The 25,363-nt window shown below is 42.4% G+C and overlaps 1 protein-coding gene across 1 annotated transcript in view; it reads right to left on the reverse strand.

Annotated features, from left to right (window-relative positions):
- Positions 1 to 4,271: 4,271 nt before the first annotated feature.
- SYNE2 (spectrin repeat containing nuclear envelope protein 2) overlaps positions 4,272 to 25,363 on the reverse strand; it is a 198,884-nt gene continuing 177,792 nt past the window's right edge. Inside the window, exons 102-118 of the mRNA XM_072863909.1 lie at positions 23,431 to 23,593; positions 19,642 to 19,829; positions 19,331 to 19,481; positions 18,661 to 18,843; positions 17,189 to 17,326; positions 16,095 to 16,289; positions 14,984 to 15,266; positions 14,555 to 14,623; positions 13,615 to 13,751; positions 12,541 to 12,670; positions 11,150 to 11,361; positions 8,232 to 8,432; positions 7,733 to 7,861; positions 7,039 to 7,227; positions 6,263 to 6,352; positions 5,997 to 6,043; positions 4,272 to 5,163 (exon numbers count right to left, since the gene is read on the reverse strand). Of these exons, the coding sequence (XP_072720010.1) occupies positions 4,938 to 5,163; positions 5,997 to 6,043; positions 6,263 to 6,352; positions 7,039 to 7,227; positions 7,733 to 7,861; positions 8,232 to 8,432; positions 11,150 to 11,361; positions 12,541 to 12,670; positions 13,615 to 13,751; positions 14,555 to 14,623; positions 14,984 to 15,266; positions 16,095 to 16,289; positions 17,189 to 17,326; positions 18,661 to 18,843; positions 19,331 to 19,481; positions 19,642 to 19,829; positions 23,431 to 23,593 (2,731 nt within the window). The 3' untranslated portion in view covers positions 4,272 to 4,937. The remainder of the gene's footprint in view (positions 5,164 to 5,996; positions 6,044 to 6,262; positions 6,353 to 7,038; positions 7,228 to 7,732; positions 7,862 to 8,231; positions 8,433 to 11,149; positions 11,362 to 12,540; positions 12,671 to 13,614; positions 13,752 to 14,554; positions 14,624 to 14,983; positions 15,267 to 16,094; positions 16,290 to 17,188; positions 17,327 to 18,660; positions 18,844 to 19,330; positions 19,482 to 19,641; positions 19,830 to 23,430; positions 23,594 to 25,363) is intronic.

A 25,363-nucleotide genomic window follows, 5' to 3' on the forward strand; every position in this document is an offset into this window, starting at 1 on the left:
GTGCCTCTCCTCTGGTCAGGCTCTCCATCACCTGTACTAGGACTGTTTGCAGTTTGCTCTGATGCTTTTCCAGCAGATGTCCGGGTGGTTGAAGCGCAAATGTAATTTAGAATTGCTTGCAGAATATTCAAAATACATACGTATAAATCGGCACAAAAGTTTCACGCAGAAGCTCAGCCTGAGCGTGCCGAGTATTGCCAATGGCCATGGCCATGACTGGGGTCTTGAAAGGCGCAATGCTGCTGCTGCTGGTGGGTGCTCCTGATGGCTTTGGAGCCTGACGATACGGAAAGGGAGCCTGAGCTTTTCCCATTAAGCTGGACCCAAATGATTTTTGAAAGCTGGCCCAGAAAGCCTGCTTTTGTGCATCCAAGGTTGTTCCTTTGTCCGAATAATAGAAAATAGTTGTGCACTGATGAAATAGCTGCTCTTCCCTAGGATGTGCTTTAACCCACATATACTAAAAATGCGGTTGTGGTTATGGGGCTGTTTCGATCTTAGCACAGCGAGCACAAGGCAAAGATAGATGGCACTGTCTCCCTTCCCTGCCCTTCCCACCAAGACAGTGCCCATGGGAGGCAGGTTGCTCTTCCCCTGAGAGCTGAACTTTAAAAACAAAGTGTGGATTTGCATGGCTTTGCCTGGGGTGCCTTAAAGTGAGTACAGTCTAAGGGCCTGTCACAGGAATTACTGTTTTATAGGGCTGAATACTGATCATATATATATTCAATATATATATCAATATATTCTCTCCAGTTCCTTGGATGGCAGAGTAGCTTACCCTGTTCCTGGGTGCTGTAAGCGAGCACAGCCAAGGACCGCCACCACCATGGCAGCTGCTTTTAGTCTCAGCCCAGCTGTAGGCTGCACCATTTCTTTCGGTGGTGCATGGTCCCGTGATCCATACACTCAGCACTGGAAGTCATGGAAATGCCTTTGCTATCGTCGCCATTCGTCTCAGAAGAAATTGTTTGATGTTATTTGTGTCCCACAAGATGACTCAGCAAAGCAGTTAAGGATGTGGTCATCTCTTGTGCTGACCCAGTGCCTAAACTAATAGTAGAGACCATTGTAAATGGGAATATGAAAAGCAAGCAGATTGCTAAAATATGGAAAATAAATATTATTTACATTCATTTTTCACAGTGTTTCCCTACTGAACTGAAGTGTGGTGAGTTAAATGGCACAGTTTCATAGCTAAGACTTCATTTTATTTATGAGCTGGATATTTTTTAACTCTTTCCATCTTGACACATAGAAGGCACCTACACTCCTCAAGCATTGTGGAGTGTCAGTGATTTCACTTTAAGTGCATGAAGAAAACAAGATTGCTAGGCCATAAAAATGCCAACTTCTGCTGCTACTGCCCACACAGACAAAACCTTCTTCACTCATCACAATGTCATGCACTAAGGAGCTGGCATAGCCATTAACAGTGGCTACTGCACATTTCCTAAGTCCATTTTCCCCCAGAATTTTCTGTTCTGAGCCCTACTTTATGTGGTTTTAGTTTCAACGTTTCACCCTCACTGCAAATTTGAAATGGAAACAGGTTTAAGACTGAAGTTGGTGCCTTTTAAAGTACTTCATGTACGTTATACTAATACGAACACCCCCCCCAACCCCTACCTTTCGCTCAGCTGCTCTATAGTTCTGTGAACTTACAGTATTTGTCTAGTGATGCGTGCTTCATTCAGTTGTAGATTGTTGTGTCTGAATAAACAGGTATCACAAAACCTAAAAATACAGCTCCTTGTTCGTTTCTCTCCTGCAGCTGAGCTCAGCCTGGTTTCATGAGCATATACTGTGCGTGACGGCGGTGTCTGTGGTAAGTCTCAGCCTTACCTCCGCAGTCACTCCACAAGCTGTAGGTTGATTTACTTTGTCAAGTACTCGAGTTCTTAGGACCTTTCCCAGCACCAAGTGACTACAGAAGATGCAGGTTGTGCCCCAGTGTTTCAGGGACCGGCAAATTTAACTGTAGGGGGGGCAAGTCATAATAAACAAACAGTCCTCTGCTGCCCATGCTAGCAGAGTTGTTGTTGACTATTTTAGGGGGGGTAGCTATAGCTGAAAATAGATTGAGGTCTCATCTCCTTGCTGAAGAAATCAGACTTCAACTCAAAACTAGTTTTGGCCTGGTTTCAGTCCTACACACAATGCATGTGCAAAAACGCACGCATGCGTGCTTGCTCTTGCTATTGCTCTTGCCCTTTTTTAAAAATCTTTTTTTTTTTCCTTCACTGAACGCTAACAACCCAGTCCTGAGCCAGAGGCTGACACTACGAAATTGGTGGGTATATATAATGACTTGTTTGAAGCAGACTTCAGTGTCAGCCTACAGTGCAGTGGTTATAATCAACTGGAAGTAAAACTATTTAAAATAGGTTTGGGGGTAAAAAACATTTAAGTTATTTTCCCAGACTTATTTTTTTGGTGACATTTTGAAATAATTTCATGAAAGCTCCTCATTTTATATATTACATCAGCTCAACAATTTGATATAACTGTACATAATGAAAGGAAATTGCAGGCTATGAAATTTTCTTTAGACCTTTTAACACGTTCAAATTTTTTTCCCCTGCATAGGTTCTTTAATGGCAGAAGAACTGAATATCATGTCAGCAACTGACTATTAGTTCTTGGCAGAAAGGTTTGCATGGGCATTTGTGACAACCTGGCAATGAAAAAATGGTTAGAGTTGGCTGACTTCTACAGAGACAGAAACTTAAATGAGCTCCATCTGAAAGTAATTGCTTTCAAAATACAAAATAATGATGGCAGAGGAAGAGAGGAGAGTGTGTGCGTCTGTGTGTGGCGAGGGGCGGGGAGGACCCACCGTTTATCTCTGGATACAGCACCACTGCGAGAGCTGTGGCTGTGAAATTGGTAGCTGGAGCACAAGTCTGGCTCCACAGACACAGCTATGGCGAGCAGGCGTGCCGGCCTACAGGCTGTGAACGCTGCCAGGTGAGGAAGCACCGCCAGATCCGTGTGTCTTCAGCAGGATGGAGCCTGGGCACTGCTACTTGAGTCTGAGGTCGAGACACTTCAGTAAGGAGCTGGCGTATCTTGACCCGTATTTGAGCACACAGTGTGGGTGCAAACTACTGTACTACCGTACACTACCACGAGTAAAAAGTGCCAAATTGTAAGCTTTGACTTTCCTAAACCATGTTGCTAACTTTGCAAGCTTAACTGCATCACAGTTAACGTAGTGGTTTAGTTTAATATCCTGGAAATAAACCATGCTTTTTTTGCCACCACGGTTGGGAAGAAGCTGTTGGTTTGCTACAGGCACTGTCTTTCTCTGAACATAAGAACGCAAAGCATCTTGCTTCATAAACCCCTCTGCCAGAAGATGGGGAATATGCAGCCACCAGCGGTGACAAGTGCAGAAAAGGTGGGAGAATTCTCACCGGCTGATCACAAATCCCATTTTCTACAGGTAAGCATTACAGAAATTGGCTAATTGCTGGGTGATTCTCACTGCAAGCAAACACAAAAATTCTTAGTGTTCAACCAAACCTTTTACTATTGCACTGAGCTCTCCTCGACGTGCACTTCCTCTCCCCAGCACTGCCACAACTCTCAGTTTAGAAAATCATTTCCAGGGTAGGGAAATATTTCAGCGTTTTAAACTAGTAACAAGCACAAGTTGCTTCAACTTTGTATTCTTCCTCCAGGAAATTACAGTCAGTTGCAAAGGAAAGGATCTGTGCCACTGAACACAGGCTCTGCTTCTGAATTTGTAAACACTTGCTCTGACAAAAGCAAGAGTGGTTATGCTTCTTCTGACACTCTTGCGTTAGCATAGAAATAAGTTCACTTACACAGGAGTGGAAGGGTCAGCACTGTTGGAACATAGGGCTGGTTCTCCCCCACTAGACACACCGATAGTCCCTGCAGACATTGGCAAAATTTTAATGACAGCAGTCGAACTCTACAACCAAGAAGCAACGGCATTGCTGTCCGTACAGTGTTTCTCTAGCCATTGCCCAGGTGTCAGTTTCATTTTGAAGATGAAGCTTATAAAAATGCACAATTCTCTCCCAAGATACTGTACACTATTCAGCAGGTTAAAAACTGAAAAAAATCTTTCATTAAAAAAGTCATTACGTTATTTGTATACATCAGAGATAATCTACATAATCATGTTCACCTAGAAAATATGTGCATTATAAACCATTTCCATGCAATGCAACAATTTCTTATTTCAAAGGTGGAATAAAAAGACAACACAGCAGTCCTAACCACTAGAAAACTATATGTAAAACAAAACAAATGTGCATCCTTTTATTGAACGTGTTAGATGAATAAAATACAATAACAAAGATCCAAAAAGATGAAGATTTTTTTGTTTCCACCAAGTGACTACAGTACCAAAAGATACAGGTAACGTGAAGTGTGTGCAGTAATCATTTTAGGCAAAGTGCCTTTTCAACTGCTTGTTTGTCGTGCTAACCCGAGACAGACTGCTGTGTTTAAGTTGACTGTGATGTAGGTTCTGCATCTAATAACTCAGCATTCAATCACCTTGCAAGCTTAAGAGCACTGCACCTATAAAATAGTGTTATCTATTGCATCAAAGTATAAAGTGTGTTGCTTACAGTTTAAAAATCTATAGAAAAAGTTTGTTTTCCGTACAAAAAATGTTGAAATTTTATCAAGATATACATTTTGAGATGTGAAATTTAACATGTTCCCTGCGACAGGGAAAGGCGGCTATAAACGTGAGGCATTATTTAGCTGCAGCAGTGACTGCGCAGTGGTGTGTAGGATGCAAGGGTGCTGTAGTGGCTAGTTTGGGGAACTAACACAGCACAAAAGTTTCTGTATTTATTTATACAACTTCACTGCTTGATCGATGCTAGCAGCATGAAAAAAGCACCGCAGAGAGTGTGTTTTGGTATAACTGAAGATTCACGGGCTGCTTTCTAAGTTGGTGGAGGCCCATTGGTGTATCGCAGCATGGGATAGAAAGAACGGGCGAAGTTGTTTGCCTGGGTGCAGCTGTAGTCTTCCTCAGAAGATGGAATCATGCAGGCCAGAAGTAAAAGCAGTAGAAAGAACAACTGAAGAGGTAGAGCTGCTCGTAATACACGGTAAAAGAAGGAGGGAGACCGAGGAACTGCTTGAAGAGGTTGTGGATAGCTTTCACCTCTGAAAGGAAGGAAAAAAAGGAAAAAAATAAGATAAAAAGGAAAAAAAAAGGCACTTTAGAGTTTGAATTAAACAAGTTGTTTTAACTCCCTCTCTAGGGTTCCCACTACCCTGCCAAGATGCAGGGCTGCGTATCTACAGGAAAATGCACTGCACATGAAACACTTCAACTTGAAAGTGTGCAAGACTGCTCAGTGGGCAGCCAGCTGCTGGCTTGGGTTTGCCGTCCTTACTACTGAAGAAGAAACATTTCTTTGTAATAGCTTAGATCAGTGGGTTTTTACACTAATTTCAGATGCAAACAAGTTTTCCCAGCAGACAAACAAACCACTCTAAACACATGTTGAAGTATAAAGGAAAGCCACCATTCAGACTGATTAGGCTCTGCTTTGCCTTGGCATTACTGAGATCTATCCTTTGAACAGACCCTAATGTACTGGGGGTAAAGTTCCCCCTTTGTCCTTCATGGGGTCTGTTTGTAGTAAGTGGCTCTAAGCTGCAAGTTTCTTCGTCCAGGTATGCTGGTGGAATTAAAGGAAGATTTAAAATGAAAATAATTCCCCCATTTGGCACAAAAAAAATTTTCTCAAGAGTAAAGACAAGCCAAGGTTGCACATCGGTTCAGAGGTCTAGGAGCAGGAGTGCGAAAGGAAAACCATTCACCAAGGTGCAGCCCAGAGCTGGTGGGTAGAGGAGACACTACAGGTAGGCAGAAATCACCTCCACCTGCATGTCAACCTATGAGGAACAGCTGCCCAGGTTTCTGCTGGCACTCAGCTCTCCTCTGCCATTTTCACTATCCTTCAAGAGATCAGGCTAATATAAAATAATACCTTGTGCTGCTGCTGTTTCTGCCATCTGCAGTTCTCCTTATGGTGATCTGTTGAAAAAAATAGCTTTTAGTATCCAGATTTCAGAAGTTACAAGGCATTTCTCTTTCTCAAAAAAGACAGTTGTAGACTTCAAAGCCCTGTTGTAAATTCTGTAATAAGGTACATGCATCTAAAAGGTAAAACAATTACATTTCAGGAACTTTCAGGCTAAATATGTCAAAATATGCTATATGCTGATAGCAAAATGTTAGAAAAAAAATACTTGCCTTCTTCACAGCAGGGCTGGATTTTGCTGCAACTGGATTATAGACTCCTGAGTCCAAGTCATCTGGAACTAGCAGGAATGCTCTGGTATCCTAAAAGGTAACCACACCTTCCTCTTTAAAATGTACGTTCAAAACTCACAACAGATGAAGTGCAAAGAGCCATCTTTCATTGCCTCTCTGTAGGTGCACAGCCCATTGCCTCTTTAGATGTGCACAACCAGTGGTAAACAAGATGCTCCGGTTCTCCAGCATAAAGAAATGTTTTACTATGCACAGCCCGAAGGAATTACGATGGAACAGGTGCGTACCGGTATTAACTTGAAAATATCTCTAACTGACAGCTCTCAGGATAAGCAATGTATTGCTATGAACTACAACTCCTATGTGCTCATTACACACTCCTAGCCTGATACTTGGTATGGATCATAGGATAATTCAGGTTGGAAGGGACCCTCAGGAAGTTCATCTAGTCCAACCTCCTGCTCAAAGCAAGGTCAGCTATGAGACCAAACCAAAAGCCTTACTCAAGGCTTTATCCTGTCTGCTCCCTCAAGGATGGAGACTGCACAACCTCTCTGGACAATCCGTTTCAATACTGTACTAGCCTCGTGGTGCTGAAGTTTTTCCTACAGGCAGACTTAATTGTTCTTTTTTCAGCTTATGAAGGTGGAAGTACTTAAGTTTTAAGTCAGTCTTTTATAAATACCTTTACTCTTAATCTATTATTACTTTTCAGTAAGAAAGACCCATGAACAAGTATTTAAAGTCTGACTCACCAGATTTCCTTGTATTGTTTTTAAGTCACGTGAAACTTGTTCAATAAGCTGTTTCAGTTTCCTTCCAATTACATGGACCTTCTCATCAGCTTCAATGTAATCACCGTCTGATTTAAGCAGCAGGTAAGCAGTGAGTTCTTGAAGTGAGTTTACTTTAAGCTGTTGTTCCAGCAGCTCTTTCTCCAGTTGCTTAGAACAAACAAACAAAAACCAGTGCAACAGACTGTTACTCTCAATTTTAAGGATGTTCTCATAAAAGGAGGAACTCTGGAAGGCTTTAAAGAACAACTCAACCTGCCTGAGAATCTGCAATACATAGGAATGGCTATTACAGCTACATATGAAATGAAGTTCTCTTGAAGAGACTGGTTGTACCTGCTTGAACTAACATTCAGAAATAGTTCCAGCAGTAATTAATCCATATGGAAAAACCATCAAATCTTGGCAACTGGAAGTCTTACTCCAGCATAAAGACTGTTCATAAGGAACTTAATTATGATGTGTAATTATGGAAAAAATGCCTCATATAGGCAATCTCTTAGTCCATTTCAGAAACCAGCCACGTGCCTGAATACAGCGGGTTCGAGGACAGGCTGCAGACATCTTGAGAAATAAACGTACTGCTCTTCATTTTGTGGCGAGAGCTACTGACTCACTGGAGGAGCTGAGGTGCTGTAGTTAAGACTACACTTACCATTAGCTCCTTCTGGCATTCCAGTATTGTATTGAGGTCAGCATTTGGATCTGTGATTTGTGCTTCATTCCTTCGGCTATCAGCACTTGCTAACCACAGGATTAGTTTTTGGCTCTGATCATGGAAGTCCTAGAGAAACAAAAGATTTGCACATAAGAGAAAAAACACTTTTGCAGTGCTTTCACCTGGCTTTGCCTACAACAAAATGACCGGCCCAGATTAGACAGAGCCAACAACAAATTCACAATTAGTGAGGCTACAGCAACCTAGTTAAACTATTCCACCTATGTAGTAAAAGGGTATTATCCAGTTCAAAGATATTTTTACCAAACCCTTTAAACCCAACAAAGTCAGGTTTATAAGAAAATTAAGTGTCTTGGATTCTAAGCAACCATTCCACTAATGGGCAGGAGTTACCCCTCTGTCTTCTCCCCTTATCTACCCCACAGTAGCACCCTAGAGAGGAGTTTTCCCTTATAAACTGGCATGTGGTATGCACCTGGCAATGCAGTAGGGCTTGTTGTAAACCTTTCCTCCAGTTGTCCAATGCATGAGTTGCTTTCTCCCAGTGCAAGTTCACCTTCCGAAGCCTGTTCTGAAGCTCTTTGAACTCTGTGCTATCCGCTTTCTGGAATTCTTTGCTGCTCAGGTTAACGGAAAGCACCACTGCCTTGTAGTTATCAAATGCTTTAAGCATGTCCTGGTAAAAAAAGTGGATTAGGAGCTTCTATGAATGATGAAAAACATGTTGTTTATTCACAATAAAACTACACCCTCAAAAGAATCACAGGTATTGGGGAAAGCTGTTTGAATCTGGTGGCTTTTCAGATACTGCTACAGAACATATTAAAGTAGGTTGCCTTTTTTGTGTTATTTTATTTTTTTTTAAAACAAAACCCTTCACTTTCAAGAAAACAAATCTGGTTGGGCCTGTGCTTCTCCCTAAGTCACAGGCATTATGGCTTAATCCACATCTGCCCTTCATTCCTCTGAGCTGTCTCTTTCCCTGACATTTGGACAAATATTCCCATAGGTCATCACATGGTATTTCCTCTTGATGTATAAAGGTTTTGCTGCCTCAGAATCCTAGAATAATGCTGAAAGAGACATCTGGAGGTCTGTACTCCATCCTCCTGCTCCAAGTAGGGCCAACTTCAAACTCCAAGCAGGCTGCTCAGGACCTCATCCAGTCAAATTTTGAGTATCTCACAGGATGTAGACTCCTCATCCCCTCTGGGCCCCTGGTCCCACACCAGGCCACCCCACTGTGAGAAATTCTTTTTCTTCTCTCTGGTCAGAGTTTCTGCCAGCCCATTTCTCTGACTTGGCAAGGTCCCCCTGAATGGTAGCCCTGCCTGCTTTCCTCCTCTCCCTTAAAATTGCAGGGGGAAATAATATGGAATTTGCGAAGTCATGGCTGTATCGCCTAACCACCTTTATGTTAAGGTAGAGCCCGTATTTTTGAAGGTTTTTTTAAAAAAATGAATGCCAAACAATACCTCGTACCCTCAAGAAGTTTACAGTTTGAATCAAGGGTACTCAGTCTTTTTCAAGTTGTGGGCTCTTGCAGTAGAAAAGTAAGAGCTGCAGGATGAGTCCTGCAACCAACACAGCTCAGACTGCTTTTCTTAGCAGCCTTTGTAACTAAGAGTGTCAATCTATATATTCTCAAGATCTGCGTCCCACTTGTTGAAAACCACTAGTCTAAATTACATTTGCCCAACAAAGAACCCTGTCTCCCTCCTTCAAGCAACGAAGTTTCTTTCAATATCGGACAATACAAACGGTCCATCACAGGCTTCTAAACACTGATAAGCCAGTCTGCAGCCAGACTGGCTTTATCCTTATCCAGGGCAATTGCGATGCCCTGACATCTCATGAAATTCACGTCTTGGAGCGTGCTGGCTCTTTTAGACACCCACAGAAAGCCAAGCTGTCTGAAAAGGGGATTTATAGCCAGCTGGACTCCTCTTAAGAAAATGCAGAAGAGAGGAGAAGTGAAGCTCTGCTCCTTGAAGAGGTCAGACACCCAACTCCAGCCTGAAGGAAAGCACCTCCCTTCCACTCGCGAAGCATCACCGGACCGTTCCTAGCGCTTGGTGCCTAAGCCAGGCTGGCTGATGGAATCAGAGTCATTCTTACTGGAGTCACATACTGGAGTGCAGAGTCATTCTCCCTGGCCTAATGACTACTCAAGGATGTGTAGGCTTAAGCATACCCTCAACATGCCTAAGAAATCCCTCCTCTGTCCTGCAGAGTGTCTTGTTTGTGAGCATCATCCTGAGTGTGATGCCAAACTGACCAGTAGCCTCAGGATTTGGGTGACTCCATACAAGGCTGCTGGCAGAAGGATGAGCACACATGGATTTTGCACTCCCACAAGCGTTAGGGACACTTGCTCTCTCTGAGTTCAACTTGAGGCATTTTGTTACCTAAGTCCTAGGACCCTAGCACTTATATGTACCCTGGTAATCCGCTGGTTCAACTTGCAGACCTGACTTAGTCCTACTTAATTTATGGAAGCTGAGAGTCATAGCAGGCAACATAACATGACTACACATGCTGACAAGTGTTCACGTTATTGTCTCTCTAACTGTTCTATTACTTGGCTGAAGATTAGCAGAAATTGAATTTATTTTGTTTCTCATTTTCAACTAATGCATTCTATTAGATGAGAAATCTGCATTTGCTAAGCGAAAAAATGCAACTGCACATTTTGAAATGATGTATCCTTCAACTATAGGACAAAGGTGTTATTTAGAGCTAAGATTTTTTGCAAACACCATATTGCTAAAAAACACAGCTTTAGAGCAGATCTCTCTCAGTCTCCCTGTTGGAGCTGCAACGCCTCTCCCCCCATTAATTCAATTAAAAAAAAAAAAAAATCAGCCTAGACTTTGTAGACTGTAGACCCAGCTAATTTTCAATCCTTTTCTGGTTTGCATAGAGGGGAATGGCACAGAACAAGGACAAAATGCCAGTATCACTGCTTAGAATACCCAACCCCCCAAGACAAGGCCTGACCCTAGGCATCTGGGGAGTCTAAGCCTTCATTATTTAGCTTTTTTCTGTTTGTTTTCTAAAACAAAAGGCCTAAAAAGAAAAGTTTAGGGCTGAATGTTTTGTTTGAGAGACAATAAAGTGTCTCTGCAAGAAAACAGAAAGGGAGAGGTTTTTATTTCAGCCTGGCTGCCTGTTGTACCCAGGCATATTGCCTGCAAATCTCTGCACGTGAAGACAGAAGCACCTTGCTTAACTACCCTCTTTAGTCCTCTTAGCTGAAAACAGCTTAGCTCCTCTGTGGCATACACATATTGTTATTAGTATTCATGCTGCCAACAGATCCTAGGAGCACAAAGACAATGATAAAGAGTGTGAGCATCTTGAAATCCCTCTTCTCAGTATGCCATAACTTACTTTCAATTTCTTGACCCTTTGTTCCAACGCCTGCATGCTGGCTGGAGGTTTCACTTTTTGCAGGTCTTCCAGCTCTTCCTCAGTTTTATCAAGCCAAGCAGACACGTCACTGAGATCTGAGTTCAGCTGCTGCCACTGCTGCAATTTCTGCTTCATGCTAAGTTTATTTCTGAGGTCTTGAGCTTGGATGAGCTCCCACCTATCAATAATGCCTACAAATGACAGAACAACAAATGTTTAAATCTTCAGCAAGGTGAAGAGTGCGTAAAACAGATGCAAGGAGTTTTACGAGTAAGTTATTCTCCAGTTTACTCAAGGCCACATAATTGCTACCATATACTACTGTTATGCAGACACATTTTTTCTTGAGATTCTGCAGTCTGCAAGTTTCATATTACTGCTCAAGTTATCCACATAGTAATGCTACACAGGATTTTAATCACGTTAATTGAAGATGTTTTAATTCACCTGGAAGAAAAGAGCAAATCTAAGGAGAGGAATTCAATGAGCCCAGTTGTGATTTGGTAGACACCAAAATTCATCATGGGACAAAGCATGATCCAGCAGTTAGGACTTGGGTTTTTGTTTCATCAATTCAGTGCTGAAGGAGATGGAGATGCCACCTGTGCAATCACTAACACTATTTCTGGAAGCACATCTAAGCCCTTCTCAGAGGTTTTCCTATTCATCCCATGTATGGGACTCAACCCTGGTCCATTTGTGAGACCAGAGACATAAACTAAGTAAGCTGGTGCATACAGATGCAGTCTTCTTTTTATGATTTGCTTTTGTGATTGCAGTACAGATGTGTTATTACAATCTCAAGCACCTGAAACCAGGAATGAGGTCCTAAAAGGTTAAGAGAACCAGCTTGTTGGCCTATTTGGAATAAAGGACCACAGTGAAGACAGTGAAGAACAGAATACATTACCAGCTTTGACAAAACATTTCTGTAAATGGGAGCTGTAGCATCTTGTTATATGGAGTACCAATAACTGAGAAAATGAACTACAGCTATCTTATTTTAGACAGAGACACACTTCTTTGGTTTGAAATCTGATTAAAAGTCTCTGAAGTATTCAGTATCACACAAAAGTGAAATTGTTCCCATTCATTCCAACCAGCAAAGAGACAGAAGTATATTATGAGTGATAAAAATCTCAATTCTGGCAGAAAATGTAAAAGCTTAGAACAGCAAACACAGGTTGGACAGTACCAGGTGAGAAGGCAGCTCAGCAAATCTTAGCAAAATACATTAATTTGGAGGATAGCGGTTTACTTCTATTTTGATCCCAAGGCAAACATGCTGCCTTTGTGCCATCTCTGCTTTGTCTCCCCCAGAGTCACTGGACAAACACCACAGCACCAAAGCCACTCCTAATGCTCTGTACCTGACTGCTTCTCTGCAGCCGCTATATTCACAAGCTCTTGGTCATCTTGGGGTTCTTCATCACTCATGTTAGCAGACGTAATTCTCTCCTTGTTGATGCTGCTGCTGCTTGCAGAGCTGAGCTGCTTGACCTGGAATGACATTTTGGTGGGTGAGCACTGCAGGTTAACAAACCATCAAAAGGTCAAGCTTAATTTGTGTTTGGGGTGGCTGGGCTGCCGCTGAGCTCTTGCATGTCAGATTTAGCACTGGGCTTCTGCATCTTTGCTAACACTTTATACTGGCTCTCTGTGCCTTCTCAGTAAACAAACACACACCATAGTGATGCTAATTATTACAAGACTGGACATGGCAAATTAATTGCTTTTGCGCTACATGTACCAGACAATGTGCATTTGCTGACGCTCTTTGTTGGATTCTGGGTCTTGGCAATATTGACTCTAAGGCTCTAAGACTGGATTAATAATGACAAAAGCAGCCAGATACCAGTACCATCTTGTTCCTGGAAGAGTGCTGACAACTGGTCCAGATCCACTGAGCCTGGTAGCTGCTGGCAAAGCCACGGCTGGCAACCAGCTACCAAGGCTGAGGTACCAATGAACAATAGCCATTTTGGCACATTTTTTAGTGCCCAGAAGCAGATTAAATGGTGGGTTGCATGCTAGAAAAGGACCCTTCAAAATGGTCTGCTTAGGAAAGGGAGATATGTCAGTAAGTACCAAGGGAGGGTATTCACACCCTCTCCTTGGGGTGGGGTGGGGGGGGGGGGGGGTAAATTCTCCTAGACTTGTCCTATGACAATAGAGGAAATAAGTTCCTCCAGACACAGACTCTTGATCATGAGCCTGAAATTATTGTTCTGAATTGCTTTAAAGAAGCTTTTATAGCGAGTGGATAGAGACTCTCACTGGTTACCTGAGCCACCAGAAATAATGTCTAAGTTTGCATAAAGTGAACATTCCCCCCGCCACTAATCTTTTCCTTGATGCTGGAGGAGGGAAGAGGATGGAGTTACACAGGAACAACAAACAGACTGTGTAGTACAGGTTCAGTGCCCACAGAGCCTCCAACTCACATAGTTTGGCTTATAGGGAGTACTTGTCTCTGGACCAGACAACACATTTCCAACCATCTCTGCCTGGTTATATCGGTGTTTCCTGCAGACTGGGCTACCTGGAGAATGCCAAGGATGAGCTTCTGAAACAGACTTTCCTGAAACAAATAAAACCAAAACCATATGCCATGAGCGCAAAATCCCATCTCCACAAGGAAGCTGTTGCTTTGTATTAAGTTAGAAAGCGCTCTGAATAAAATGGCATCAAGTTATGGCATAAAAATGACAGTTTTGCAGCTTTCCTTGCAAAGCATGCACATTTGCAAAACATCAACAGTGTTTCAAAGGTAATGAGATGAGAGCCATGCAGTTATGGGACATTCTGTTTTCTTCTGGAAAATGCTTGAATATAGGTATGAGTATTCAAAAAATAAAAGAAACAGGCTGCACTGTGGTTTTGGAAAGTTTGCATCTCAACAATACTATCACACATCTGCAACACATTTCAGTAGGGACAGGTATAGACATGTCCTGATTTGGAGAACGTTTGTTCTGGATTTAACAGACAGGACACACACAGTTCTGTCATGCACAAAACACAAAAAATACTAGCAGAGTTGGAACTATTTCCTTCAGCAATTATGCAATCAAAATTAGAAACAACCTAAAAAGTGATACTACCCAAAGCAAACCACCAAGAAAGTACCAAAAGACTTTGGATCAATACAATGAAATGCACATTAACCACCTTGGCATTTACCAGGCAAAACCTAAATGGTATGTTCTTGACTGCTTTGTAATGTACATGTGAATACTGCAGCGTAAGAACACCATGACAGGATGAGACATGGTGTCCACACAAGGCAGGAAGTCAGACATTACATATGAGAGAGGTTGAGGAATATAGCGTGCAGCACAGGGAGATTGCCATGTTCAGACACATGCATTAGCAGGTGCCTACCAGAAGATGCTTTCAAAGTTTTTGTGGTCATTTTAAGATATGCCTCAGGATTTTCAGTGATTTCTACATCTGAAAAAAGAATAATATCATTTTCCTCACTATTCAATATTTTCCAACTATTAAAAACAACTGAAACAATGAGGGAGAGCAAAGACAAAGAACAAAATAAGTTGTTGGTACTATTTTCATCAAACATTCTTAAAAAGTAAGGTTTCTAAAAACCTTACATTTCTGAAAATATAAGCTTGGTTTAGACAATACCATTCCCTTCATCAAGGCATCTAAGTGATGAGATTGCTCACATCTACTAATATTACTTGAAAACCATCCAACAACACAGGAGCAAGACCTCAATCCCCCCCCTTTTCCCACACAGGGACATCCTGCAGTTGTCCATGTCAAAACAAACAGTTGGCAATTGGTTCTCACCTGACAAAGCACTGTAGTATGTTGCTTCTTCTTCGTCTTCGTGAGAGGAAGAACCTCCCACATCACCTGTGTGATCCCACTCGAGTGGGATGGAGTCAACACTGACAGGGGTTTCACAGCCTGATCTTTCATGACCTTGAGTAGGGGGCATAAGGTGGCAAAGGGACTGTGGTGAAGAGGGCCCCTCACTGATGGCCTTCTTATGCCAGGGATCATTCTGGATTTCTCTGGAGTCTTCTGGATCCGTCTCATTTTCAGAGGTCTCTTTTTCATCATCCAAGCCCTAAAAAGAAATAACAATTATTGCATATTAATAAGATTTACAATATCTTAATGAGCTAATGATTGAGCCACACAGTACTACTGGGGACTGTTTTGCAGTCAGCTGCAGTAATCGAAGATTTACTGTGTAATCTTCGCATAATTTCTGCCTCCTTCTTCTTTTGCCAAAACAATCCTCACATCAGCAGCTACCTCCCCTCTTTCAAGACACTCAACCACCACCTTAACATCTCTTTCTAGTTTGCAGGGAGGAGTTCCAAATGGACTGCACAGGTCAGCAATGAAATGATGCTCAGGCAGTGGTGAACAGCTACTCGTAGATGGTCATGTTACTTCCTCCACCTGGCTTTTTAATAGATGTTGTTTCTTTTTGAGCCAAAGCAAACTGAGAATCAGCTAAATGTTCCCAGTGAAAAGTAAAGAGTATCCTGTTCCTCATTCACGATTCCCACAAGAAAGTGGACAGATACAGCCTCGCAAACAAATCCATAGAGAGATATTCTAAGCATGTTATTGAAATTAAAGAAAACAAAGTGATATTAAAAACACCAAAAAAATTTTTGAAGCCCTCAAACCACTACTATCTAAATATTAACCCTGTGAATTACTTCCATGCTATTATCCAGGTTCTGCAGACAGAGACCCAACATGAGAGGCATGAGGAGACAAGACTGGCGACAAAGATTTAGCAAAGCTGGCACAACTACTGAGGAGCTCCTGACCCCTTTGAGCTCAAACCACTCAGTCAAGCTGCTAGGGATAAGCAATGAGCAGTGCAGTTCAAACACCAAAATCTTGCCAAAGCATCAAAACAACTGTTGCTTCTTACAGCATGCCTTGAAGTCAGTCTTTGATGGAACCGGGCAACTCGCCCAAACACTTCCTGACAGTATCTATGAAGTTCTTCCAATTCGTCTTCAATCAGGGTAGCATCCAAAGGCTCACTCTTCTGAATCAACTGCTCCCCAAAAACGATTAGCTGATCAATCTTATTGGTGTTTAGTGTTATTTCCTGCTGGAAACCCTATTTGGAACATAGAAGAAAAATAATTATTTCTGCAACGCCCCCTTCTAGCCTCAGGTTTATCCTTCTTTTCTCTCTCACTGCGGTGAAAGAAAAGCAGCAATTGACATTGTTGTCTAATTTCATTTGGAAAATATATTTTTACTCAAGTGGTCCAGAGGTTTGTTTTATTAGCAGGATTACAGTTCCAAATTAAGTGGCATTTTCCACTCATGTGTACATCAATATCACTGCAGTGTCCTGAGCCTGCAGGGGATCATGATATGAGAGCTCAGCTAATCAGAGTTTATTTTTCTGTTGGGTACACACAGTCTTTTTCTCAGTAGCAAAGAAGTTTGGCTGGTTTGGCCTCCAGCCTACACAACAGTAAATCTACATCCCAAAACAATTAACAGTGCAGGGAGAAAGGAGAAATGAGCATATGAGCAGGTAGCAAAGAACTAGTATGTTCTTTAGAATCATTGCACACACCTGCTGTCTTATTTCTGTTTGAAAGTCCCAGCTACAAACAATGCACTCACAAGAGAGATCCTACCTTAATGCCAATTCAAAAAAATTCTCACCAGAAAAGAACACCTGAATTTAGAAATGTACCTTTTACTGTTAACCTGCAAGTGCTCCTTTTCAGGCCAGATACCACTGTCACTGACACACAGTGTTAGGAGAAAATGGCAGAATAGAACTGAGCTTGAACACTGAATCTGAATTTAAATACTGTACAGTTTCATTTTGATTCAGAGGATAAGTCTTAACAATTTACTGGTGTTTTAAAAGAAATATAGCCCTACAGAGATCTGCTGGCTGTTGTGAAGTTCCAGAAAAGTAGATGATTCTGTCAAGAGAGGGCAGCCCAATAGGATCAGCTGGGCTATATTAAACTGCTTTGTAAGGATACGTACGTTTAACTGGCGCATTTTGTCATCGAAGTTACTTTTTGAGAAGTGCTCCACGTTTGTCAGCTGGAGGTCCATTTCTGTGAGCCAAACAAGGATGCTTTCCCTCGTCCCCTCAAACTCATCTCTCCGATTGGTGAAGTGCTGAACAGGAAGAAGGGAAGCAGTGTTATAAGACTTCAGCTACTAAAAAAGATGATCACAAGAGCCTTCTGAAAACAGTGTTTTGTTTCAGAACTGCTGTACACTTTAAAGGCCTTCAGGGCACAAATGGCAGCATGCCAAGTATAAAAACTCTCCCCTTCCTGTAGTGATGCTGAAACAAAGTGTCCTAAGTTAGTACACTATTCGTATGGGAGAGGGAATAAAACTTCAGCAGTGCAAGATGCTTCTATAAAATTATATTCTTGCTTCCATACTGTATACCTTCTTCCACATCATTATACCAGTGTAACAGTTATTCGGAGTCAGGTTTAACATCTAATTTGTTCTAAACTTAGAAGACAGACAGACAGACAAAGGAAGCAAGCCCCTTAAAGTAATTAAAACTATGACATTAAAATCAATAAAACAATGGAGAAGCTGGATCATGGATGACCACACCACTGTAATTAATGCATCATTTGACATGGAAGCCAGGAGGAGCTCTCTCTGCTGCCGTCTCCCACAGAAGCTGCTAACAGACACGCAGCTTGCAGTGCCCCAGTTCTCCTCGGTGGATTTACTGTTCAGGAAGGGGATTATACAACGTCCCAAACACAACACCTCCCAACTGCACAGATCAAACCCCATCAGCACTCTCACAGCCTCATCCACTGACTTTTGGGATCTAATAGGTTTCCCTGTCAATTGCTTGCAGCACTACTGTATTTAAAAATCAGGCAGTGACGTATTTCCCCCAGGGCACAGCACAGAGTATCTGCCCAGAGATCAGTTTAACTCGACAAGTAGGACACTCCTTTGAAGTGTCACAAATACAGTCTTCGACAACGTTCCTCTGTCAGGCAAAGAGCACAGCAGGAGCTGGTGACAGCAGCATGCCTCTCCATCACATCTCCATGTTTAAAGCCTTGTAGGTGAATCATAACTTGGCATAAAGTAGAGCTGCATTGAAACTCCAAACCGTATCTGCACTCGGGGCCCTTTTGTCTCTCTGCCTCTTATTTATGGAAAGGTGCAAGTGCATGAACACATCCACCCATGACAAGACTGGATAAGAGGAGAGTGGGATAGGAGCAGTAAGGCCTGCAACACACCTTCCAAAATTTGCACCCATTCTTCAACTTCAGCTTCTTCAACTACCAAGAACCCATCTACCATGTATATGCCACGTACTTGGTGAACTTTCCAGAGATGCTCTCCTACACCCATAACTCAAGACACAAACCAACACAAGACAGTTGCTCCATTTTGCCCTTGGGTAATTCCTACAGAAACTTGCAAGTGCTCCTCACTCTCTCACCCCACTGTGCAATTACCTTGAGTCTCCTCAGAATGGCAGCGACTCGTTTCTGGAGATTATCCCAGCGCTGGTTGCCTTCGTGTACCATCTGCTTCAACTTGCTGGCTGAGTCGGTGCGGTTCTCGCGGGCAAGGCGCCTGTACTGCTTATTGATCAGCTCCAACTGAGTGAGTCGTTCATGAATTTGCCGTTGGAATGCCTGCAAGGCAAATCAAGGAACTCAGTTTCCTTGCCGGTAAGAGAAAGGATCCGGATGATACTCCATCAAGAGAGATGACGATGCCCTCCCCTTAAAAACAGACCTTTCGACTGCAAAATTAAATCCAGAGAAGGACCCATATTTTAAATCATCTGCTCAGACTTAGCTCATTAGGAAAAGGAAGGGGGGGGGGGGGGAACCAACCCACAAAGGTCTCCTGCCTATAAAAAGCAAATCTTTAACTTATAAGCAGGATCTTGTCAGTTCAGAGCATTGGATTCTCCACATTAAGAAAAATTCTGGAGACAAATACATCAGCCAGATACCTAGCAGCCACACACTGGACAAATTATTTATGTTCTCTATACCACCACTGCCTAACTGGTGTTTTTCAGCGATTCAGGCATTTCACATGGACACTAAGTATTTAGCAATGTGATCATTCAGCCTGCTGCTGAGCATAAAAAAATGAAGTTAAAAAATTCACCTCAAATTTCTTCAGCTCCTCCTTTGCAAGTGTGTACAAGACCTCTGAAGAATTAGGGTTAGCTGCTATCACTTCACATGATTCTAGCCAATCTTCAAAGCGAGAATAGTCGTCCAAAAACCTCTGCCATAGGCGCCAGGTTTCCTCGATTCTGAGAACGAGATGCAAAAATGGAAAGGTTTTATCACAAGCTAAGTATTAATTTGGGATTTTTTTTTCTTTTTCAAAATTCAGCTTGTGGCAAAAGCTACAGCGTTTCTTCAAAATGCTGCCACAGGCTTCTTTAAGAGGGGTAAGAAAAAGAGTCTTACTTCATTCGCCTTTCCATAGACATGGCGCAAATGTTTCTCCACCGTCTGTCCAAACTCCTGGTAGTCTGCTGGATGGAGTCACACTCTGTCTCATTAGCACACGCATCTGAATCGTGTAGCAGGACTTCACAAATATTAAACACGGATTCCACCCCTGCGGTGTGTTGCTCTATGTCTCGTTGCAGATCCTGCCATTGGCAAAAGAATAACTTGAGTATAAGGAAACATGTGGCTAGACTTCAGATATACACTTTCAAAATGCTGCAGAGGATGGGGAAAGAGCAATTTGTGTGTCAGGAAAAGCTTATTTAGCTATAGAAAACAGACTTGCAGGATGAGCTGTGCAGATGACAGGCTGACAGGTCAGGACAGAACTGCCATGTAAAAAGGGATTGTCCAGCTTTGGTTTCTCAGTGAAAGCTCAATCTTCTCATTAACAGTCTGGACAATTTTAATGTGCATTCAAAATCCAAACCTTACACATACCGCAAACACATACTTATTAATTTTGACAGTACAAGATGACAGTGTCTCATATCAGCTTACTACACTGTAAGACTCGACAGAGAACTTGTAGTACAGTTCGTGTACTTTAGTGACTATATGATCACAGGCTGATATCACGAAACACAGAAACACAGCACACAAGTAGCTGGTGTTACACTACTTTTCTTATTCCCTCTTGTAGAGCTCCTGTTTTGACAGACTATTTTAAAGGGTCTAGCAATGACCCTTTGTCTAATCTATGCTACAGGTTTCTTCTTCAGAGCCTGCATCTCCATCATAGTCTGGCCTCTCATTCTGTACCTATAACTACTCCTAAAGTCAATGTAATTCAATAACAGAAAAAGAAAGCCTTGTCTAAATTTTTCTTATTGAAAAGGCAACTTTGTACAATGCTACCAACTGTAAATATTAATGAAATTACAATTTCCACTACATTTCCATTTTTTCAACCCATTTCTGGCTTTCCTAATGAAGGATACTGAGACTTTTGCTTGAGTAACACTAGAACAACAAACACAAATGAATATTTTACTGACAACAGTGAACAGGAACTCTAATTAAATGGTATTACTGATTTCAGTGAACAGATTAAGCAGAATTGGTTTTGCTCTAGACTTAAAAAACCAAAACAAAATAAACAAAAAACCCCCAAAACAGACACAGCTTGTAGTAAATACAAAAGGAGTTGAAGGAAGACCTTCCCAGAAGTCAACAAGCTGCAAGGAGTTGAGTATCACCCAAGTTAGCAGTGGTGTTACATGGGTCCCTGAAAGGGCTGAGCCATAAATGGTCAAAATTTGGCTTGTGGCATTTGTGGTAATGTACAGCTTTAAGGAATGTAGAAGCCAAAATCTTTACATAGATGAGAGACTGCCAGAAGCAGACCCAACATAATTTTTGACAGTTTATTAAGGATTCACAGCTGTTTTCTGAGCAAGAGGCAGCAGTGTCTTTTTAACATAGGCTCTATGTCTGAGAGCAGGCTCTACCCCAGTACTGGTACTTGGAGAGACTCTTCTGAATTCATTAAATTACACTGAATTTACAGCTGTATTAGTGAAAATGAGAATTTGGACCACAGATTACAAATCCACTCTACTTGCATTATGGTAATGTTGCTGACATGATCTCATTACTTTTGGTCATGTCTGGGTTTGTGGAATAACCCTAGGCAGAATCATTGCTGTTTTTCAAGCTGTTATTCCAAATGACCTGACTGTATTACGGTGAGACAAACACAACAAACTAAGTAATGGGGCCAGGAACATACACTGAGCCCCAAAAGGTACTTTTCCTTCAACCCTGCACAGCACTGCCCAGAGAGCTTAAACAGACTACACACTGCTAGACTTCTGCATTAGTAAAACAGCTTTGAAATCTTAAAATTAGTATTATTCATGTTTTAATCTTCATCCTTTGATTGAACAAAAATGCCATTAAACATCTCTGTGGATGCACAATATTTTTAAACGTCATTATTCAAGACCGAACAGGTAAAGCTTTTCCAGTCAGGGATGTCAAATAAAAGAAGCCTGTAGGGCATATTTCTCACCATCACTCTGCTCTTGCTGAAATAATTGTTCAGATAAAACCAGGAAAGATCTTTTTACTTGTCGCATTCAGATAAAGGTTTCTCTAATGTGGACTGGAAGAGGCTTTTTTTTTTTTTACTGTGGTCTTTTTAGTCAGCAGTCTTCTCACACTCAGCCTGCTAAAAGGTTACAGTAGAAGGAGTCTAGAGGTGCCCAGGTCTGTGTTTGAAACACAATCCAAACAACAAAACAGTAAGTAGCTCTGAGCAGCAAATGATGGCTCTTACAGCAAGCTGAAGCTTGAATGCTTGTAATAAAAATAAATTAGTTTGGACACAATTCCTTTGTGCCCCACGTTCTTCTCTGCCTGGCAATTTATCACAGCCTTTGAAAATGCAAAAGGTTTGGATGGGGAGAAAATATTTCCTTGTTGTATACATGACCATTCACAGTGCAGACGAAACCATTAGAGGCACTGGGCCAAGGCTTCTGGTGTTTGACCAACTCCTGCAGTGGAGTCAGTGGGAGCCATCTCCACTCCTGTCGCAGAGGAGCTGGCCCTTCCTGCAATGTCTGGGACATGAGTGGATGATCTATATCAACCAGCAGAGAACACAGACCTCAGGTCTGGGTCACTCAGGGATCCTTAGACACGAAAGCAGCAGCCAGAGGGAGAGAAGATGGGAAAGATGGAAAGAACGCCCATAGGTGTTCTTAAAGGCAGATGCCATAAAGCTTCCATACTTGACAGCTTTATTCTTGGTCCTCAGTTTTAGGGCAAATATACTTGTTTAACACAAAGGCCAGAAAACAGCCGTGGTCATTCTCAGCCTTCCCAAGGAGGCACTTTGAACCTGGGCAGACTTATAGCACAGCCCTGAGCAAAGGCTGACTCCACCAGCAAGTCTGTGCTTTGGAGAAGTTCCTTTTCCTTCCCTGACTGCTGGAGAGAGACATTTACTCCAGGACTATCCAACTCATCTCACACTTCCACTTGGCTGGGATAGCTGGCATGTTCAGCTGTGCCCAATCCTTGCCATCTTCAGCACTTAAAACTAGCGTAGATCCTTAAGATCCCCCCGGTAAGCCACTGTCTTGGATAAATGCCTATACGCACTTAACCAACACCCAACGGTGCTAGGTTGGTTCATGCTTATGCCTCGGCAGGATTCACACACCATCTCACCCTGCCCTGAGGGGATCTTCAGAGCCTGCCTACTGGATCAGGCCTCAGTCAAAGGTGCGTTTGCACAAGTCCACCCTCCAAAGCTCAAACATCCTTCTCTGCCAAGTTTGCTCTACTGTCTGCAAGGAAGGGAAGAAAACTGAGCTAGTGAGAGCAATACATTAAATCACAGCACTTAAATCTGTCACAGCCAGTTTGCAGGAGACCCGGCATTCACTCCTTGTCAGCCTAAGTCATCCTCATGGATTTTGCCCACTGTGTGTGCCCTGCCTAGCCTTTATGAAGTCTGCTGTACTTAACTATCAAATGTAAAAATGCTTTTGTTTGTATTTTGCATGTTTTCCTTGCGTGAAGGGGGGAAGGGAGAAGTGGAGGTAAGTCAATACAATACTGAAATTACAGCAAGCAAATAGAAATTTTCCACGTAACGCATCTTGGCAGGAACATGCTGTGAAAAGCAGTTAGAAGGCCTTGCTAAAGAAAAGAAACAGGTGATTTTAAACCAGGACCAATTGTAATCAGCAGCATTTTAGCTCATTTACTGTGGCTGCTGCTATTTCCCACCTGCTGTTCTGCCAGTCTCTTCTGGATTTCTTGGTCATCACAGATGTCATAAACAACAGGCTTGGAAAGCTCAGACTCAATCCGGGCCAACCAGGTGCGAAGGTTACTCATGTTTTTGTCCAATAGTTGTATAAAAGCAAATGTTTCCTTCAGTTTCTTCACCCTAAGCAAACCAGGAAGAACATTTTGTTACAAAGATCTGCAATCAGTGGAAATGATGTTAGCAGAAGGTGATGACAGGCATGGCTTTATGAAGCACTTACTGTCGCACCAAGCTGTTGCCTGTAAATCAGAGCCACGTTTTAGTCAAAACCTACTTAAATTGGCTCAGCAGGCCTCTGCTCTACAGCTGCAGGAAGGTCTTGTGTGAATTCTTTAACAAAACTATATGAGCAGAGTGAATTTTTGTAGCCTCATTCATCTGCTAGTGAGCTCTTCAGTCAGTTCGTGGACATTTGTCTAAGTGGGAGTTGGTACTGTAACATGCTGCAGTTAAACTAAAATGGGTATCTATGGTCTGATTTTCCTGCTGTGAATTACCTTCAGTGTCTTCTTCAGCAACCAACGGGCCCACCCTATTCAGCAAGGTACTGCTCTGCCAACAGAGGCAGAACTTGCCCAAACCACAGGTCCAACGCCCTGGCAAATGGTTGCTGACAGGAGAAGAGAAGGCCTGAACAACGGCCACTGTAGAACTTACAGTGCCACGACATTAAAAGCTCTTCTAAACAACACACTGAAATGTGCAGAGATGTGCCAGACTCTCCTGGTGGGTGAGAATGAAAACAACAATCCTGAAGAGGAAGAATATCCAATAGCTAGAGAGACTTGTGCAGCAGACAAGCAAAGGAACAATCATGACCAACTACTTTTTTTACAGCTGTTTGTAGCACAGCTCTCAAACCACAGACAAACTTTTCTTTATTTCCAGCCTTTACACCATATTCCCATGTCAAAACCCCTTATCAGCCCCTCAAATTGTCCAAGTAGCATGTTTGGACATTTTGGCAAATTTGTCCCCATGTGTTGGAGGAATATCTGTTAAACTATGTCACTACTCTCAAATCTTTCCTTGAAATTCTCATTTATTGCAATTCCCAACAAAAACTGCTAAAAAGTGCAACACTGGGGTAACACTTATGTCTTCTTGACTTCAGATTGGTATCAGAGCTTGCCATCTAGACCTTGGTAGTTAATGGAGAGAAAAAAAAAGAAAAGTCTAGATCATGATTTCCACCAGACCTGTCTTAAACATCCAGATCACAAGATGAGATGAACTGTACCAAAAAGTATGTATTTCTCTCAATGAACTGCAATGGTCTACCCTGCAGTACTATCAACATCAACACTGCAGATGCTAAAAGTCAGGTGAAATCATTCCACCCCTGTCCTAGGGAGAACCCACTTCTTAGCCAGCATCGCTTCCCCGTGCTGTCCTCCTGGCTGCTTGCATCCCTCTGATGTCTAGTTCTGTCCCTGTGCCTTGGGATGGATTTTTGGACCTTGCATGTGATTTTTAAAACGCAAATTTCTGAATTAAACCCTAAATTACTGCCTCGTCTGGCAACTACCCAGATGAGCCTCATTATCTAAGTCAAGTGCAGTGCAAAAAGTACACATTGTGAAAAGGCCAAAACATTTCCCATTCATTAGCCACCATGACTGGGAACTGTCACCAGCTAAACAAAACCAGCAGCTGGGACTGGAAGGGCAGCTTGTACAAGGGGATTACTGCATGTCCCAAAATGCAGGGGACTGTTGAGGGGTCTGAGATGAACCCTAACGTACTTGGCAACACCAGCATTGTGCAAGCTAGGACTGGGGCAGGATGGAAGGGATGTAATCTCATCTAGTGCAGGCAGGGACAGATTACACCAAGACAGAGGTGCCCTGACAGGGTACCTGGATGCTGGCTTCATGCAAAGGACCTACC

The sequence above is a fragment of the Ciconia boyciana genome, chromosome 6 (genome assembly GCF_034638445.1).
Source record: "Ciconia boyciana chromosome 6, ASM3463844v1, whole genome shotgun sequence".
Lineage (NCBI taxonomy): Eukaryota > Metazoa > Chordata > Aves > Ciconiiformes > Ciconiidae > Ciconia > Ciconia boyciana.